The sequence below is a fragment of the Trachurus trachurus genome (assembly GCF_905171665.1).
Source record: "Trachurus trachurus genome assembly, chromosome: 3".
Taxonomy (NCBI): domain Eukaryota; kingdom Metazoa; phylum Chordata; class Actinopteri; order Carangiformes; family Carangidae; genus Trachurus; species Trachurus trachurus.
This window is the reverse complement of record NC_139893.1, coordinates 25,051,811-25,070,495: the sequence shown is the minus strand read 5'-3', so window position 1 is coordinate 25,070,495 and position 18,685 is coordinate 25,051,811. Positions and strand designations below refer to the sequence as shown.

At 40.7% G+C, this 18,685-nt stretch overlaps 1 protein-coding gene across 1 annotated transcript in view; it reads right to left on the bottom strand.

The window, feature by feature from the left end:
- LOC311006298 (neural-cadherin) overlaps positions 1 to 18,685 on the bottom strand; it is a gene marked incomplete at its 5' end in the record, with an annotated part of 358,210 nt that overhangs the window by 153,312 nt on the left and 186,213 nt on the right. Inside the window, 8 exons of the mRNA XM_083999073.1 lie at positions 602 to 786; positions 4,080 to 4,173; positions 6,364 to 6,694; positions 6,835 to 7,278; positions 8,068 to 8,259; positions 9,549 to 10,217; positions 11,525 to 11,687; positions 11,891 to 12,011. Coding sequence (XP_083855199.1) covers positions 602 to 786; positions 4,080 to 4,173; positions 6,364 to 6,694; positions 6,835 to 7,278; positions 8,068 to 8,259; positions 9,549 to 10,217; positions 11,525 to 11,687; positions 11,891 to 12,011 — 2,199 coding nt within the window. The remainder of the gene's footprint in view (positions 1 to 601; positions 787 to 4,079; positions 4,174 to 6,363; positions 6,695 to 6,834; positions 7,279 to 8,067; positions 8,260 to 9,548; positions 10,218 to 11,524; positions 11,688 to 11,890; positions 12,012 to 18,685) is intronic.

Below are 18,685 nucleotides of genomic sequence, written 5' to 3'. Positions count from 1 at the left end.
TGATACCCAGGAGCAGTAAATAACAGCCCCAAAGCTCAGCAGGAAATTATAAATCAAGGACAGTTTTTTCCTTTGTGGACCGGTACGTATGAGACTTTACAGTGTCAGTTTTTATGTCAAGATCTATAACTGCATTTCTATTTGCAGCACAGAGTAACCATACTTCAAGGCATCAACTTAACACAGGAGGTATGAGTGACATTGAAAGATGATTGGTGGTAGTCAGAAAATGTAATGGAAATAAGAGTTTAATGGTCTGCCAGAAACGGATAAAGGAAATATTTGTTTGTGTGTATTTCACCAGATATGTTTTTCTCGGATTCAGCTGACTATCTGACATGGTGGGCTATTATCACAACTACTGTATGGATGGATATGGGTTATGTGTGCAACATCAGCTTCACCCCCAGTGAAACAGCAAGGGCCCTGGACAACAGACTGCATGAACACTGTGGACAAACAGTTATCAGTAGTCTGTGAACACCACACACAGCATCCGGTGACAAGAGGTCAAAGGTCATCGGCCGGGGTCCAGGGAGAAGCTCAACTTAAGACACTCACATGTGACATCAGTTTCTGTAGGTTTTTAGGTCACCCTTACCTGCCAGACGGAGAGACCCCGAGTTGTAGATGGCCTCATCTCGCAGCTCCCTCACATGCACGGTGACAGAGGAGACGGCGTCGGACCAGATTCCATCTGACACACGGACCTGGAACTGATAGGCGCCAGGTGGGGCGTTCTCTTTGATGATCAAGAATCCCGTTCGTTTGTTCAGGATAAAGTAACTATGGGAAAGAAACAAACAAACGCACAGACATGGAACATTTTAATGCCTTTGTTCTAATTCACACAAGCTAAGCCCACTAAAGGATAAAACGTTTAATCTCTCACCCTCATGAATCAACACACTGCAAATCTGACTTTTACTTATTCAGACAACCAACCTGATAAGCCCAGAAAAGCGAGTCATTGAACCGCTAAATGTAAACTTTTCAAATAAAAGTTTGTTGGGGTATTTGGGGTTGGCTGCTGTCATGTCCAGCTCAGCCCCAGGGTTTATAACTGCTTTGCGTATGCAAATCTAAATTCACTACAGGAGAGCATGGTATCTAGTGGAGTGATGATTCAACTCCAGCTTAAAATCCTTGGGTTTAACATGTTGAGTTCCAACACCTCAAGATCTGCATCCAACGCTAACAGTTAAAAGCAGAGAAGGACGTGTATTGCCTTTAATGTGGCGGGGTCCAAATGAATGAAGTAGAGATCAGGTCAGACAAGAATAAATTTGATTTGTTTACCTCAAATCAACAGTGGTTTAACTGTAGTGGTCATATCATGATCATGTCCTATCATACAATACCATACACTTTCCAATTGCAAATCAGCAGAATGTCAATAACAAAAAAACATTATGTTTAATGCTTGCAAATGATGCATTTGAACCACCTTAATATCATGTTGCAGGTCCTCCTGACATGGGACATCATAAAGTCATTGAAGATTGGGATCCAGAGTTTTCTTTAGACAATGTATTTACACACAAGTGCATGCAATTTAGAAAGAGATTATTCCACAATCTGAAACCACCATCTCCGCTCTCAACACGAGGATCCAATTATGTTCCCTCTCTGGCTTCCAGATGGATAAAGACAGAAAAGTAAAAATAAAAATAAAAAAGAGATTCCCATAAACCATGAGTCGGACTTGTGTTTTTCTGTTGACAATGTTTCCGGAAACCAATTGTTCTCTGGGTGAATCATAGAAAGTGAGCAGAGGTGATAACATTAGGGAGAAAAGGAGAAAAATGAGACTGACTAATAGACACAAAGACATACGAGGAAGCAATTTCACTTGGCTCTTGTCTACATGCTCCCCTGTACAGTAAATGAGTTCATTCAAGTTTAATTAGAGAGGGAATCCAACGCAGAACCTTGGCAAATCAAATAATAAACCACTTGAAGAGACAAGGGCCACGTGAACTCATTTTACAACACATGCTGTGGTGTGTAGATTATGTCTTAGGTCTGAGTATTTAATTCCAGCTCAATTTCAGCTTCACACTGCTGAAAGACAATTTTACATCTCTAGTAAAACTATACCAATATTTTCCTATTTGGCACTTCACGATCCTCTGAAGCGCGCATTTATTGACATTTATGTTAACTACTTACATTAATAGCCACTTCTCCTGTAGTAAAAATACGACACTTGCAGTAAAACTGTTACACAAGATGTCCTGATGTGCTAAGTCAAAACACGAATGTCCTTTCTGCACCATGCATTGCAGTCGTCAGAGCAACAATACAACCTTGTGATTCAAGTGCCGAAAAATGAATGGCTAACATGCACACTCACAGCTTTATGGTTGATTTGATGCACTGAAATGAAAATTTATGAAAAAGACCAGAACAAGCTATGATAAGCTCCGTTTGGTGAGAAGCCAATGCAGCAGAGAGGCTTGAAAACACCAGCAGCTGTCATAAAACGTTAATACACTCATCATCCAGCCTTCACTCCAAGTGAGACGAGACAAAAGTTTGTCATGTTAAGTTACTTCAGTTTGGAAGATGAACACTAAGGTGTGATGGGGTGCAGGAAAACACAAGAGTCAAAGGAAAGAGGAAATGAGTTATCAGCCTCAGGAGAAAAAAAAATCTGACAGAATGATGAGGTAGTGATGAAAAGAAAGAGATGGAGAAGAACTGAAGAGCACACTTCAGAGTTATCAGGCTGATTTAATGAGGGTGTAGTGGCTTAATCAATACATCAGGGAGGCAGCTTGGTGGTTGATTGCTGACCACATTGCTATCTGAGAAAGTGGACTTCAATAAATCAAATCAATCATCAAATGGCATAGAATTAATATGAAAACAATGGAAAAAATCTATGTGAGACATTATTGACATAAGCAAACAGGACATTATGAACCAGCCTGAAATCTGCAAAAGACAATATTAAGAGTAGCGTTAGTTCTGGCAGGCCATGACGTCAAGCTCTTAATCAGCACAGCGTAACTGTCTTCACCTGTGCAGATCAGCTGATGGGTCAGCTGACTCTCCGTGGCTGCTTCCTATTGGGGAATTGCATTCAGAGCGCGCTATTTAAACTGCTCTAGTCCGTCGTCACCTCCCTTGCTGCTGCTGCTTCCTCTGCTGGCTTTTTTGCAACCCACCTCCACCCCAGCTCCTCCTGTCATTGTACATGTTGGTTGCTCTGCTCTGTCTGGGTTTTCTTTGCTGCTGCGCTCCCTGCTTATGCCGTTCATGATGGCTCGTGAAGGGCAGGGAGGTGCTCTTCCTGCCTCAGGCTTTCCACGCAAGCGCGTGGAAGAGCAGGGGGTCCCAGAACAGTACCATACCGCCAAATTAAACTGTGCAAGTAAATAAATATTATTTTGACATAGTGGTCCTGACAGAAGTCTGTAAAGTTTGAAGAGTTTTCTTAGTAGCATTAATATAGACTTAAATATAGACCTATCGACAAAAGAAATATCGCTTAATCATCACCGATGGGCTTCTACTCATGTGCGGTGGTGACTGTGTCTGCAGAGTTGGCCACTTGGCCACTGCAGCGCCCATGGCACGGTGGCCTGGCGGCTCGGCTCAACTGGGTGTGTGCGCAGTTGAGCCCGAGAGGAGGGGGCCACATTGAATGTTGTGTTTACAAATGGCAATGAACAAACCTACACAGACTCTACCTTTAAACGACAAATCAAAGACCTTTCACCAGAAAGTTAGCTAGGAAATGTAACACAGTCCATGGCATGAAAGCAGTGTACCATCTACAGGAAAAATATTATTACATTTTTAAAAATTAAATACTGTAGGAACAGAACAGCAGCTGTCACCCAGCCACATAGATACCCGCCGTGATAAGTGTGCCTTTTGGACAGGCTTTCACAAGCACAGACACGGTACACACGAGGCCCTATTGATTTCTACCTCTAAATTTTCTGTCAGTGTCACTTTCCTGCCACCACCTACCCTGCGGAGTGAGGCTTTCTTTCTCTACCTCCATAGGTTTAAAATGTGACACATCCAGCACAAACATGTTGTCCATGAAGCGGCAAACCATTTACCTTGGCACATGTCCCTCAAAGACATACGTCTTGTTGTCCCAGTCATCGGGGTCGGGAGAGTAGACCTTTCCAAGCACCGTGGTTGGCATGCGGCCTAATGACAAGAAACACACATCAGTTGATCAGTTTACTGGTTTGACAACATTAGCTGTGTAATGCAAAGTTTGTGTGTCTGTTTGTCATTGCACAGGACACCTTGGACAGCTCTATAATGACCTTCTAGTTATTCAGGAAAACATATGATGTTGCCTCTGTGTATGTGTATTTCCAAGTGTATGAGCTAAAGTATGTGTTGTGTATGTTCTATGCATGACTTTCTGCACAACTAAGAGGTGGCTGGCATAGGAAAGGAAATGCACAGCAGAAACGCTGCTTGAATGCAGAGTGATTATAATCATGTAGAACTGTTGATGCCGTCTCTCAATTATCCTGAGGGTACCCTTCACACTCTGAAATGTTAAAACTCAGCCTGTTGGTTTGTCTTTTCTAGAAAGTTTTGGAAAAATAAGTTATACACCACTGAAACAAATTGTTAGTTTCCCAGTGGTAAAAATGATGGCACAATTCAGTCTGTCAGTTAATTGAGTAGCAAGTATGTGAAAAAAGTAATGTATGGTGACAAACAGATTTGCTGTATTCAAAGTGAAGATGCTTGTGTACATGTGTTTGTTTGGAATAGTCATACAGTACATGCTGATGAAGAAAAGTGATAGCTGTGACTAACTGGATGTCAAATCAAGCTGTGGCTTGCCTTTGTGATTCTCAGAATAGCACCATGGGAGTGATTCTGATTTAACACCAATCATGCAGGCTGTGATAATGTGGTGACAATGAGTGGGTGGAGGCAGAGGTGAAAAACACAATAAAATGTTATGTGTGTGTGTTAATTACAGCACACTGATTAGGAATTAATTGGCTGGCAGGATGAGTTTCACCCAGAGATCCAGAAAACTACCTAAAGCTCTAAGTGTATTTGGAATATGTTTGATACATGTTACTGTACAGATTTTCCTTTAGGTCGGAGTTAAGGTTTTCCTTGAAATAAAAACAGTTCGTAAATACCCTTATGTTTTCTCCAACCTTAAATTGTTCAGTACTGTAGGTATTCTCATGGTTTGAGTTTATGACAATAAATGAAGAAAATGCCTTCCAAGAAGAGTGTCCAATGACCAGGAGACACCCTCTACAATGAAAAATTGATTTTGCAACAAAGATTTTACCAGCAGGCTGTTAATGATTTGTCCAGCTGTCTGGAGCTGGATACCTCTGCTTTCTGCAGCTTAATGATTGCTCCATCATTTTCTAAATTTTATGCCATATTCTGGTCAGGTGCGGGGTAGAGTTATTTTCTGTCCATAGATCAGCTGTGTACACCATCACGTCAGGTACCTCAAGTGCTAATGGCAGTAAATCAACAGCCTTCATAGGAATTTACCACTGTACTATCTATGTCAATGTTAAATGCTTTAACTTTTTTGCATAACTAATTTACTTATTTACAATTATACTTAGTGGAAAACTAAACCTCTTGTGCAACTGCCCCCTGAGCATCTAGGATTTCCGCGATCACGGAATTGCAGATGGAATCGCGAAATTGGCCAATTAACACAGAATCTGTTTTTAACACGGAATATAGCGGAATTTAACTGAAATACTCTTTTTGAGTGGAAGAGGAATTTATATCTGGGGAAAATTGCACAGAGGGAAGCAAATCTGGGTGGCACATGGCTCCCACGGCTCTGTCTGCGTCGGCGAAAAAACTAAGAAACTCAACACTAACCCTTCAATACAGAGCCGAGCAGTTCCCGGGTGACTTCTATGTGTCAGCTGAACTGTTGTTTTGCAAATTCTGCCAACAGTCTGTTGACTGGAAGCGTAAAAATACATGCAATGACCACCTATTGTCCAAAAGGGAACAACAAGGAAATCGTTTTTTAAACTAATATATTTATTTTACTGGAAACAGTTTAAAGCTCAAGCATTAATATTTTGTTGGTACTGTATTTGAGGTACTTATAGTGCAGTGTTAGGTTACATCATGAAGTATTTGTTCTTAAGGTATGGAGGAAAAGTGTTGTTTGTTACCTCAATAAATTTAAAGTAATTTCTATTCAATTTGTGTACATTTTAGTCATTAACATTAAAAACACACTCTTTTTGGTAGTAAAATGGTAAAAAAAAACAGAATTTCCAAAAATTACAGCGGAAAAAACTGAATTTGGGAAAAAATAAAACGGATTTTACAGGGCCCTATTTATCCTGAAGATGGAGATGACTTTCTCACCTCGGTGACTGTTGATGAAGATTTTCTTATCCCCTGCCAGGTGTGCATGATCGTTCTGGTCACCAATGGTTACCGTTAGGGTGCTGGTCACTGTTTTGGCTGGACGGCCACTGTCGCTCATGATAACAGGAATGAGGAATTCTTTCTGCCGCTCACGGTCAAACATTCTGAGGGCTGTCAGTGTTGCAGTGCCATTTAAGTTGTCCTGGAGGTAGAAATCATTGCTGTGGCGATACTCGGAGGAGATGCTGAAGTGAAAGGGTGGGCCATTCTCGGGGGAGTCCTGGTCCACAGCTCGGAGGAGGGTCGACGTTTGGTTCAACCTTACTACCTAAACAAGGAGGGAGAACATGAGGCGGTGTGACATGCTCATGGTGGATTTTTCTAACTATGACACTAATAGAGGATAATCCTTCAACTTCACATCACATTGATAGCGATATACATGAGTTCAGACGCAGTACAACTTACCTGTGGTCCAGCCACATTCTCAAATACTACTGGGGAGTAGGCTGCCTCAAACTCTGGTCCATTATCATTCACATCCAATAGAGGCAGCTGGACTGTGGCACTGCCTGTAAGAGGTGGAACCCCATGATCAGTCGCTATGACAACCAAGTGATGCTGAGGTACCCTCTCCCGATCCAGGGGCCGGGCTACAGAAAGTACCCCGGACTGGTCAATGGTGAACAGCCCTTCTGGATCTGAGTCCTCTGATAGGCTGTAGGTGATGTCACGATTCTGGCCTGAGTCAGAGTCGCTGGCAACCAAACGTGCCACGCTTGTTCCCACGGTGATGTCCTCAGGCAGCGGGGTCAGAGACAGAAAGTGCGGGATGAAGACAGGAGCATGGTCGTTGTAGTCCTCCACCTCGACCACACAGTGCAGAAGGCTGGAAAAGTCGAGGTCTTCAACCTGAAACCGAGACCACATCCAATCTCAAATGTCACAGAAGTCCACAGACAAGATTTAGACACAAACACATCATCATCTAGTCCCAATAAACCTGAGCTACAATGTTTCTAGCAACTGTTGAGTGTAATCAATTGTTGTGCATCAACATCTACAAGTGGTTATAAAATAAGTGACAAAATGACAGCAACAACCACCTGTTATCAAACCCTATAGGCTATAAAGCAGTGTGTTGTGTTGTTATGTGTATAGCAGACCTTTAGGGTTTCAGGTTATTTTCCGACAGCTAGCTCTCACTTTAGCTTCCTGTGGAAAGTTTAAGTGAGAGGTAGCTGATATGACACTTTGTGATTAACTGGCTCTACAGTTCCCTTCTCTTCTCTGGCAGGTTGCTTAGAGGGATTTATGGGCAATAAACAAAAACTTAAACTTATTGTTTACAGAGAATCTAAAACCTTTGCCATTTTTGTCTTCCAATTACTTGCAACTAATCCCAAAATCTTGCAGGAACACTCTGTATGTGAAATTACCCACATTAAACATGCCTGCAAAAATCTATTTAATATTTCAGCACTTCAACAGCAGGCGCCACGGAATCATTCATCATCTGGCTTCTGTCAGCCTTGACTCAGACTGTTTTTCTACATCCTCTTCACACATGCTGCATACCCTTCAACTGAGGGCTTCTTTCACAAAAATTAAATTAGAGACACAGAGACATGATACAGAGGCAGTTTCAAAGCACAAGGCTTTCTGGTTGAAGGGGAACTTTTTGGAACCTCTTCATTATACCTTCAGGGTGAGGTTGAACCTCTGCTCGCTGTGTCGTTCGTAGTCCAGGCGTTTCTTCAGCCTCAGGGTGCCGCGCTGCTCCTGTTTGTGACTGACCATGTAGAACTTCTGCTCCTGGTCTCCAGACACAACACTGAAGGTGAGCTGGGCGTTTTCTCCAGTATCTCTATCCTCAGCAACAAGCTCCAAAACCTGAGAACAAGCAGAACATCATGTGGATAAAGTATGTCAGCTCCATCCCTTAGGGGGTGTTGGAGTCATTTGTTTTCAAAGCATTAATTAAGATCTCCTTTAGTTGTTGCTGTATTTCTGACAATAGCAGAGTAGCAGCATTTGAAAAAGTGCAGACTGAAGTTGCTAACAACTTGTATAAAGACAATCCAACCACAGCTTGAACAAAATGTTTCAAATATTCTTTTGTTGTTGTTGTGAAATTGTATTAATATAAAATACAACATACTGTATATTGCTCCCAAAGGCAGATGATAATATCAAATTTACACTATGACCTTTATACCATTAGGCTAATCAAGCTGTTATGGGTAAACATATAAGCAGGCAATGACTTAATAACCCAACCAGCACTAGAAAACAGAGCAACATGGTCTCCCGCTGGTGTAATTAGCAGTTACGTGATGAATTCATGCCAACATCCACAGCTGCTTATGCAAAGATTTTTGCAGAGTCGGCACTGTTACGCCACTCTTAGCTTTAAAGACTAGAAACAATAAAGCCCATTTCTAAGCCTAGGATAGTGTAGATAGTATACAATTAAATTTTGCTTTGTGAAACAGCCAAATATAGATATTTGTCTCAAGTGTGACTGTTGGATTGATCTATGCCACATTTACAGTCTATCTTTGTGAAACGACCCCCCTTTTTTAATAAAAAAATATCTAGGTCACTGCAGCTTGACAGATGTCTCACTCACTGGTGTATTTAGACTCTGCACTGAGCAGGTAGTGTAGCAAACTTTGTTTTACTGAGAGCTGTGGGGTGGGAACTACACATACATAACATATACTGTATACATAAACACTATGTTTTAAACTAAAAGGAAATGGAAACTGCACAGATCTGAAGAGGGTTGAACTCCCATGGCATAATAAAGAAAAAATATCCACAAGAGTAGCTTTAATTTGTGTCAAGATTTATCAAGATACCTCAAACCCCTTCAAATGTATAATGCAGTTTGCTTTTGGTTTAATTTAGTAAATGAATAATGTGTTTACATTCATGGAAAAAATAATAATAATAAGGTCACACCTATAGCATAATGAAGCAGGAAAACCAAAGTTATGTTTTATGTTAATTGTGACGTGGGTAAGGAAGAAATATCTATTACAAAATAAATAAATAAGTAGGCAAAGGTCAGGGAAATACATCTGCAGAATATGATCATTTTGAATAACTGAGAGGTGCTGGTTTCTGGACAATAAGCTTATAAAATAGTGCTTTATCCACAGTGAGACCAGACCCACCTCTGCATTGGGCTCTGCATTCTCAGAAATCCTTGCCAGGCAGGAGTGATCAGTGAACCTCGGAGCGTGGTCATTCACATCTTTGATCTGAATGGTAGCAGTTCCAGTACCTGTCATCCCTCCCCCGTCTCTGGCCTCCACGACCAGGAGGTAGGACTCTACTTGCTCTCTGTCCAGACCTCCCATGGCGACAGAGATTGTCCCTGTGGTGGGGTTGATAGTGAACATTTCTGAGAAAGTCGGCACTCCCTCCAGCTCTATGTTGGTGCCATCTAAACTACCCACAATCCTGTAAGAGAGCACGGCGTTCTGCCCCACAGCTGAGTCGTCCAGGTCGGTGGCTGTCATTTCCATCACAGACGTCCCCACGACAGAGTTCTCCGCCACGTCTCCGTGGCAGCTGGGGGCGCAGGTGAAGACAGGTGCATTGTCATTGATGTCCCACACGTTGATGATGACGTCAGTGAAGCCTGTCAGACCTTCGCCACCTTCGTCCGTGGCCAGGACGACAAAACGCCACACAGCTCGCTCCTCGCGGTCCAAGGTCCGCTGGGCGTAGATCTTGCCAGTGACCTCATCAATTATGAATTCGCTTTCTGCACCTTGGCCGTGGAGAGAGTAACGCAGGGCCTCCTGGTCGGCATCCTTATCTGGGTCAGACGCTGTTACCTACAACATCAAAGGCACAGTCAGACAGAGAGGGAGATGAGAATGTAATCCAAGTTTCTTTCTTTTCTTTTTTTATACACTCTTTAATTATTGAAATGCTGCTGACTTGGCAATGCATCCAGAATGGAAATACTTCACAACACCTCTGTGCAGTTATGAACTCTTCACTAGGTAAATTTGGCAAAGATCCAGCCTACTCAAACCCAACCCACACCTCCTCTACCTCTCTTGTTCTGTCTGCTCCTTCTTATTCATCCTCAACACATCAGCAATCACACCCTGGGCAGGCCAAAGATGTTTCAATTTAGCAGAGTAATTGCGTTGTGATGTAGAGCCAAAATTAACTGTGTTCTTTTAAAGGGCGAATAAATGTGCTCTGACATATGTTAAGAAGGAAGAGAGCACCGGGCTTACCATGAATAACTTTCACACCAAACTGTGCGTAGTCTCATATAATTGAGAAAGGCTTAATGGTGGTGAGGAAATAATATGCGTTATTAAGCTTGATCTGTTCAAAACTAGATGTATACTAGTGTGGCAATTTACACAAGTTTAAATGTCTGTTCTTTTCTCCAGGATCATAACTTATACAACACATAGCTTTGAAGTTAAAGCCCCGATGATCTCGCAATGGACCATATCTGGCCATGGTTACGCAGTAATTAAGGAATAATGAGTGAAATCAATTTCCAAAAATGAAGCCCAAACAGAAAAAAGGGGCAGCATTAAATAATGGTGAACTCAATCTGAACCAGATTTTAGCTGCTTTTTAACAAAGTTTGAAAGTATAATAGATGGGATGTTGACTTAAGGCAGTAGACATGGATCCTCAATCAAACAACTCATTATGTACTTTTCTCATCAAGGCACATTCAACAAAGCTCAGGCTCTTAAAACTATAGGCTACAGGGGTTTTCTTGGATGAAAATAAGGTGGTGGTGGTACCTGAAGCATCAAATTGTCTATACAGGAAAAAACCCTGCTAGTTGAATTTCTAGCAAAAATTATCAGCCATTGAATACAACGATTGATGGATTGGTTGACTGGTTAAAAGACTGAAGCTAAAACTCACGTCTAAGAGGTCAGCATTCTCCCCAGCTGATGATCGATAGGCTGCCTAGATTGCATACTTTTAATATTTTTAACACCTCAGGTTATACTTTGGTGTAAGGTCAATTGGATGTGATTACACAAACAATATGCTAAATAAACAGAAAACTGAAAAAAAGAACCTTCACATAACGAATGACTGGGCTGTACCAGAGGGATGGATATACAGATTCTATCTCTACGGCACTGGGCTGTACCTGTAACACAAACACTGGCGAGCCATCCAGCTCCTCTGTTACACTGCCGTAGTACTCGTTCACGGTGAACACCGGAGCCTCGTCATTCTTGTTCACCACGTTTACCGTCACTGTTGTGTAATCTTCCCACTTCCCATCTGAAGCCAGGACATGAAGCTTGTACCTGAGAAAAAGTTTCAGCTGTGTCACAGACTTTCACAAAATAAAGAAGTTATTTCTGAGGGCACAATGACTACTGAGGTGTGATTTTTAAGAATGAAAAAGTGAAGTTTAAAGCTATAGCATGTACTGTACCAAATAAATAAATATACAAAAAAAACAAAAAAAACAAGCATCAAAGGATTCTTCCTTCAGGTGTGTTCTTACCTTTTGTTCTGTTCATAGTCAAGAGTCTGGGCAATAAAGATAGTGCCCACCTCTGGTTCAACATCAAATACCCCTCCTGTGTTTCCTGAAGTGATCTGGTACCGTAGCTTAGCGTTTCCACCTGCAGATCAGAACCAGATGTTGGATGAATGAGGAATGAACTTTAGATTTTGACAAAGCAGTCTAGGCCTACAGCGAGTCATGATAGAGCTGTGGCCAGGAAATAAAAAAAAGGCATGAGCTTATATGAGCCTGCTTTAGCCAGCCAACTGAAACCACATATGGAGTTGCTGGTGCCATCTGATTGTTGGGTCTCTAATCAACAGGTGACTTCTGCCCAGACAAACATCATCTGTATGAGTTGCATGAAACAAAAAACAATTTAAAAAAAATGTACATAGAAATAATAGAATAATTAATTCATGTATTTATAGTCAATGTTATATAGATAGAAAAGGCAAGGCGGTCAAGGTGATGTGACAGTCTTGCAAACAGAGGTCGGGTGTTCCGTTTGCTAATTCACACCCATGTTCTAGAATCACATTTAATAGTCCGCTCAACATATTGACACACTGAACACTTACACTTTTAACTCAAAATATTTCTAATACAGTACATGAAGCTTTTACTGTTACTGTCAAGACAGACTATACTCGATGCACAAACTATGAATACTTATATATTATAATATACAGTAGATCATCATGTCAATTTGTCTTCACAGAACAACCAAACACAACATGCAAACTTCATTTTTCAATCATTTCTCTAAATAGCAAACTTATCAAAACATTATGAATAGGTTTGACAAGAATGAGTAATGTGGGATTAAATGTATCAGAAATACTTGATCCAAATATCATCTCCTGCAGCTGTGCTCAACATTAATTACCTTTCAAAATTATAGCAATTTTGTGGCTTTTTTTATCGAAAGCTGACAGTAATGACATTTAAATAGATATTTTTTCAAAGTGTAGGAAGGATTCAATCACATCTATTTGAAGTCCTTTTTTGGGGGATGGGGGCATTTAATGCAAACAAAAAGCCCATGCCGTTAGTAGTGTTACTGTGGTTATATGTATTCCTATGTCAGACATTTAATAGGCTATAGAACCTTTGTGAATTACCAAACTGCACAAAGAGACAATGAGTTCCTGTGTTGTGCAGCTTGTAAACATTTCATTCAAAGCAGTCTTTGACACGGTGAATACATTTAACTGAATAACCTCATTGCCACACTTGTGTACAGTAGGAGATAGCACAGAGCTCTCATTTGAACTGCAGATGAACAGTGACAGTGTATTGTAAACACACTATTTCCAGGTTGTGTCAAAGTCCTTAAGAGCCTCTATTATGCAGCCAAGAGTAAATCTGTGGAAGTGATTAAGCTCTATCATCATCTCTGATTACAGTCGCAGTGCCACCACAGCTAAAGTGAACTTATTACCAGAGGAATCCCAACAGAATTCAATGCAGTGGTTTTTATACAGAGAGTCACTTTAGAGTTATCTGGTTTTCTGTGCAACATGTGGCCAAGGACCAACTGCAACAAAGAACGTTAACATAAAACATAAAACCTAATCAAACCCTGTGCCTTTTCGGTCTTTCTCCCAGAAGTAACTGCATGGATGCTAAAACACAATATAACTAATCACTAAGCAATAATCTTTCACTGAATAATTAATATCCCATTGTCCCAAGCAATCTAATGTCATATTACTTTGATGTCCTCCCTCTGTTGTTCCTGAAGTTCCCTCTGCCTACCTCACTTAATAATCCCTATTTTGCTCTGCATAGCGTTTTTAATACAGTATATTACTGTAGGTCCTGATCAACAAAATGTTCCCCCTTAATGCAATTATGGGCAAAGCCAAGGCTAGCCTCTTAACCGCCGTTGCACCCTCCACCACCTCTTATTTTATTATGAAGGAGAAAGGAGAAACCTCTGAAGACGAAATAAGATCCACAGCTTATTAGGAAGATGAAAGTCAAGGAAGGAGAGAGGAGATTGCCCCTAATCCAGATTGTTTTGTACTGTCTGTTGGTGTTGTAAATGAGACATTAGGGATATATGCTACTGCATTTCTTCGGTGCGCTCGCGCTCATTCTCTGCTTTCTTTGCCTTAGTCAATGAAGTGTTTACAAAACTGCTGAGACACAAAGGAGAAAAAGAACCAGAACAGGGAATAAAACAATAGTTAAAACACAAACAAATGGAGAGGAAATTAATGTTTTTTTTCCCCAAGTGTACCAATTTCAAAACTCTTTTCATCTCCCTGGGTACTGAGCTTTACTCAAACTGGAGTGCACAGACAAAAGAGCGGTGAGGGGGGGGACACACAAACACAGAGGGAAAGAGAATTAGAAACTGGCAGATGTCACAAATAGCAAAGACATCAACCATTTTATGTACTTTATAATTGGAGTTTGGAAAGAGATCGTTTGTTCCCTGTTCTATCATCACTATCAAAATAATAGATGTTAATATCCTCTGACAACATGAATTAAAACCAGATACATTAATTACAACATGTTGTTCTGATGACCATTGACAAGAATGTTTATTAGGACACAGTCATCAATTAAACATTTTCTTATGTAGGCTAATGACTTTTACCTATCAAGGAAAAGTGTTCCTATACATATTCTACTTATTACATATACAGTAGGCCTACATAGTTACTACTTATCATACTTGCTTTATTGATGGATTATCATATGCATGTTATGATGTGTGTATTTATGTAATCGTATCGGTCATAAACAAGAGATTATGGTTTTTTTAAGGGCCCGACAGCTATACTGTTTTAGAAACATGCAGTCATCTGATTGGAGGTTCCCAAAGGGCAGGCTTTAGGATTCCTGGTGGTTTTCAGTACACATTTTAAATATTTTATCACATAAACAAACATGGCAACATTTACATTAAAAGTATTTTCTGATTGAGTTTATAAACTTTGCAAAACGTGAAAAATAACCAGTAAACATTCACATCTCCCACCTAAGTACTCAACAAAGACCGGTGTTGACAGCTCAAGATTGCTGTTGTCAAAATAACTCAACACGCTTTGTGACACTTGTCCAGGTGAACAGCAGAAATGGTGACTGCCACTGTAAATGGAGCATCACAGCAACACTAACACGAATTACAACACAAAGAGTCATCTGAGCATGAGCTGACCAGAAGAAAAGAAGTAAGCTATTTGGGCTTGTACTGGTTGTAAGTAGGGAAAGCTAGATGCTCCACACTGTTGGCCTCAGCAACAGGGGGAAAAAAAAGCTCTCAGACACAGCATCATACCATGTCATCATACCACGTAATCTCAAGTGACATCTGTCAACACAGCATGAAGGAGTGGCATAAAATCATAAATCACTATGAAGCAAAGGTTAACAAAAATGAGTTAAAAGCAGTATTCTAATAAAACTATTTGCAGAATAAAATATTCCGTCTCCATATTAACATTTTGATACGATTTTTAGATGAAACTCATGGTCACCACTGGAATTTAATTGAAATGTCTGTAAACTTTAATGTCTTCTGGCGTCTGTGGAAAGTAACTAAACAACTAAAAACCTTTCAAGCCAAAAGGACGTGAGTATTTACTACTGAGCAGACTGTAGGTGTGATGGACTGCCACATCGATCTGCTCTACTGTATGTAGAAGATTCACTAAGATCATTGCATATTTATACAACAGTTAGTTCCGACCGGTCCCAACCGAGCAATTTGATTGGACAACGAGACATTCCATAGTGCTGATATACAGTATAACAGCACTGGGACTTTTCACAGACATAATCACTCCGCTGTTCAGCTGGACAGGAGCTAAGTCAGAGCCAGGCTCCCCATACAGGAGCTGCCCCGTCCCCATCTCTCTGCTGCTGTTGCTGCTGCTGCTGCTGCTGCTGCTGCTGCTACTACAGTTATAAACGGACCTGAACATTAAAACCTGGACCTGACCTGGTCCGTCTAATTGGAGATAAATCTCTACTAAACCCGGCTGGAAAAAAAATCGCCGCGGGGTCAACTACGTTTTGACGGTGATGTGTTTTGATATTAGCATTAGCTGTTGTTAGCCACGTAGCTCAGCTACTAGCTTCAGCTGTGTTTATATTGATTACATAGCAGATAAACAAATGTAATACGGTATTGATAACGTCTCTGTATGTCTTCACGCTGGTCCTGTTGCTCCGGTGCTAATCAGACACGGGCTCAGAACCAGAACCAGAACCAGAACCAGAACCAGAACCAGCACTGGAAGCAGCTCGGTGGAGAAGCTTGTAGCTCGTAGCAAGCTAACTGTTTATGTGTTGCCTGGCAACAGCATTGTCTCCCTTCCAGTTGCGGAACTATTTCTGTTGGCGGAGCCAAATAAATGATTGAATAAACAAACAAATCATAATCTCTTGTAGTTTATTACTGTTCTAAAAATGCGCTCGTAGCACTGTTGTATAAAAGCAATATCACACTCGAGGTCGTGCTGTTGTACTGTATATCAGCACGGTGTGATTATCTGCGGCACTCGGCCTGCGGCCTCGTGCCTACGACCGAATCACAGCCGTGCTGATATACAGTACAACAGCACTCCCTCTCGTGTGATATTGCTTAAGTGTAATTCCACAGCAGGTCTTGCTTACCTTTGGTTTCACTAGAGCCAAAAAAAACAGATACAGAGAGAGGCTTCAAATTTGGCATATGAGGCCATGTACAGCTTCTATATCTTCATTACACTTGTTTTGGTTTAAACACTAGGTTTACTGGCAATGAAGAGGTAGTTCTGGCTGTGCATTTTCCTGAATATGCTAGCTTTATTAGCTGTGTGATATGCACATTATACAGTACAGGCTGCCTCTCCTGTTTTTCCTCCCCCACTTACTTAACTCTCAAAAAGAAAATCAAACACAGACAGATGCATGCATTACTGCTCCCTCCATCCCTCCCAGTTGGTGGTAATACCCTTCTTCCAGACTAAGACGAGCTCATTACACTCACACACCTACGTAAGTAAATATGTGACTTCATGTGATCTTATGTGCATATGTGTTGAGGTTGTTTATCACAGTGAAATGTGAGATTCACAGCAGGCCTCTGCACTAGGCTATAATAAGTGCTGGATAATTTGAATTTTACCTCATTCCCTTCTATTTCTCTCTGCTCTTCTCTTCATCTTTACAGTACATACACAAAGTCTTCCCTTGTCTCTATCTTCATGGTGTTTTAAGGAATCTTTCCTGCTCCACTGTAGAAAAAATGATCCACAATGGACACATCACTGGCTGTGGCTATCAGGGACACCAAGGCTAGAAATGCATTGTGCTTAGAGAAGAACTTTCACAAGCTCAGCTATCAGTGTTATCAGAGTATCAACAGGTTACGTCAATCAGGGGAAGAATGTGCTCGGCTGAAATTTTAAATTTCTTTTCTCAGGGTCATTTCGGCAAATTCTTGAGAGATAATAAGACCTATAACAGTTAGAATATTGACTGGCTTTGACTCTGAAACACTCTTCTTAACATCTTACCAGCATATTAATTTTTCTTTTTAAATAAGACTATAGCAGCAGTAAATCCAACATCACAATGTCAAAGCTCTCCCTGGATTAAATCCAGTTGGTTTGAATAATGATGACGTTCACTGGGAGATGTACAAATTTTCACAAGAGAAAAATACTGTAACAAGCCAAAAATAGATCCCAAGATGCATTTGACCCAACTTGAAGGTAGAGATTAGTGTAAGATAACGATTGGTACCAATTCAAACTAATGGTGCATTTTCATTGATGTGAGCTGTGCTTCAACTCTAGCTTCACACTAGTCAGAGATTGGTCAATTCAAGCACACTGTATGCAAAACTTTTGTGCGCACAAACACACACACACACGCACACGCATACACACAGTATATTATCCCTTTTCTGGATTGTCAGATGCAAATCTAATCAGATGCACTCGCAGTTCTGTTTTTTGTTTGAGTAATACCTGGAATTTTTATACAGAAATGTGTGCTGCTGAATCATCACTTCAAACTGTACTTGTCATCAGAATTTGTTATCTGCTTTAGTATTCAATGATCTTATTAAAAAACAAAAAGACAGAAAGTGAGCAAGGGAGTGTCTGGCAGAAGTGATGACTCACAAAACCAATCATCACAAGAAGAAAACGTACACTGTAGGTCCTGTAAGCTTCTCCTATATTACAGTAGTCTCTGTCTTCTTTTCCTCACTCTCACACACACACACGCACACTCTTGTTATGCTTTGTAAGGACACTCATTGGCATAATGCATTCCCTAGCTCCTAACCCTAACCTTAACCATCCAAAACAAATGCTTAACAATTACTCTTAACCTAACTTAAAGAATTATAACCTAAAGTCTTAACCAAAGTCTTAACCCTCAAACAGCCCTTGGAAAAAGTGAGGACTGGCCAAAATGTCCTCACTTCCCAAAAATGTTCTCACTCTGTTGGTTAAAAACTCTTGCCGGCCCTCACAACGTAGTAAGTACAAGAACGAACACACAAACAGGCACACAGTTTCTGTTCCCTTCAAAATAGTAATAAATTAATGAAGCTGATTCAGTTCATGAAAAGGGGCATTTGTGCGATCCAATTTTAGATTTATCATAAACATCGTCACAAAATGCCACTACAGGTGAGAGTCATACCTTGGAGTGATCACTCCATGTTCAGTGCTCTCCAGGTTTGTAAACAGTGAGAAATTGGGTTATGTTGGAAAACAACAACAACAAAAAACCCTGAAATATTGCACATATGGCAAATTAATTTAGCAAATT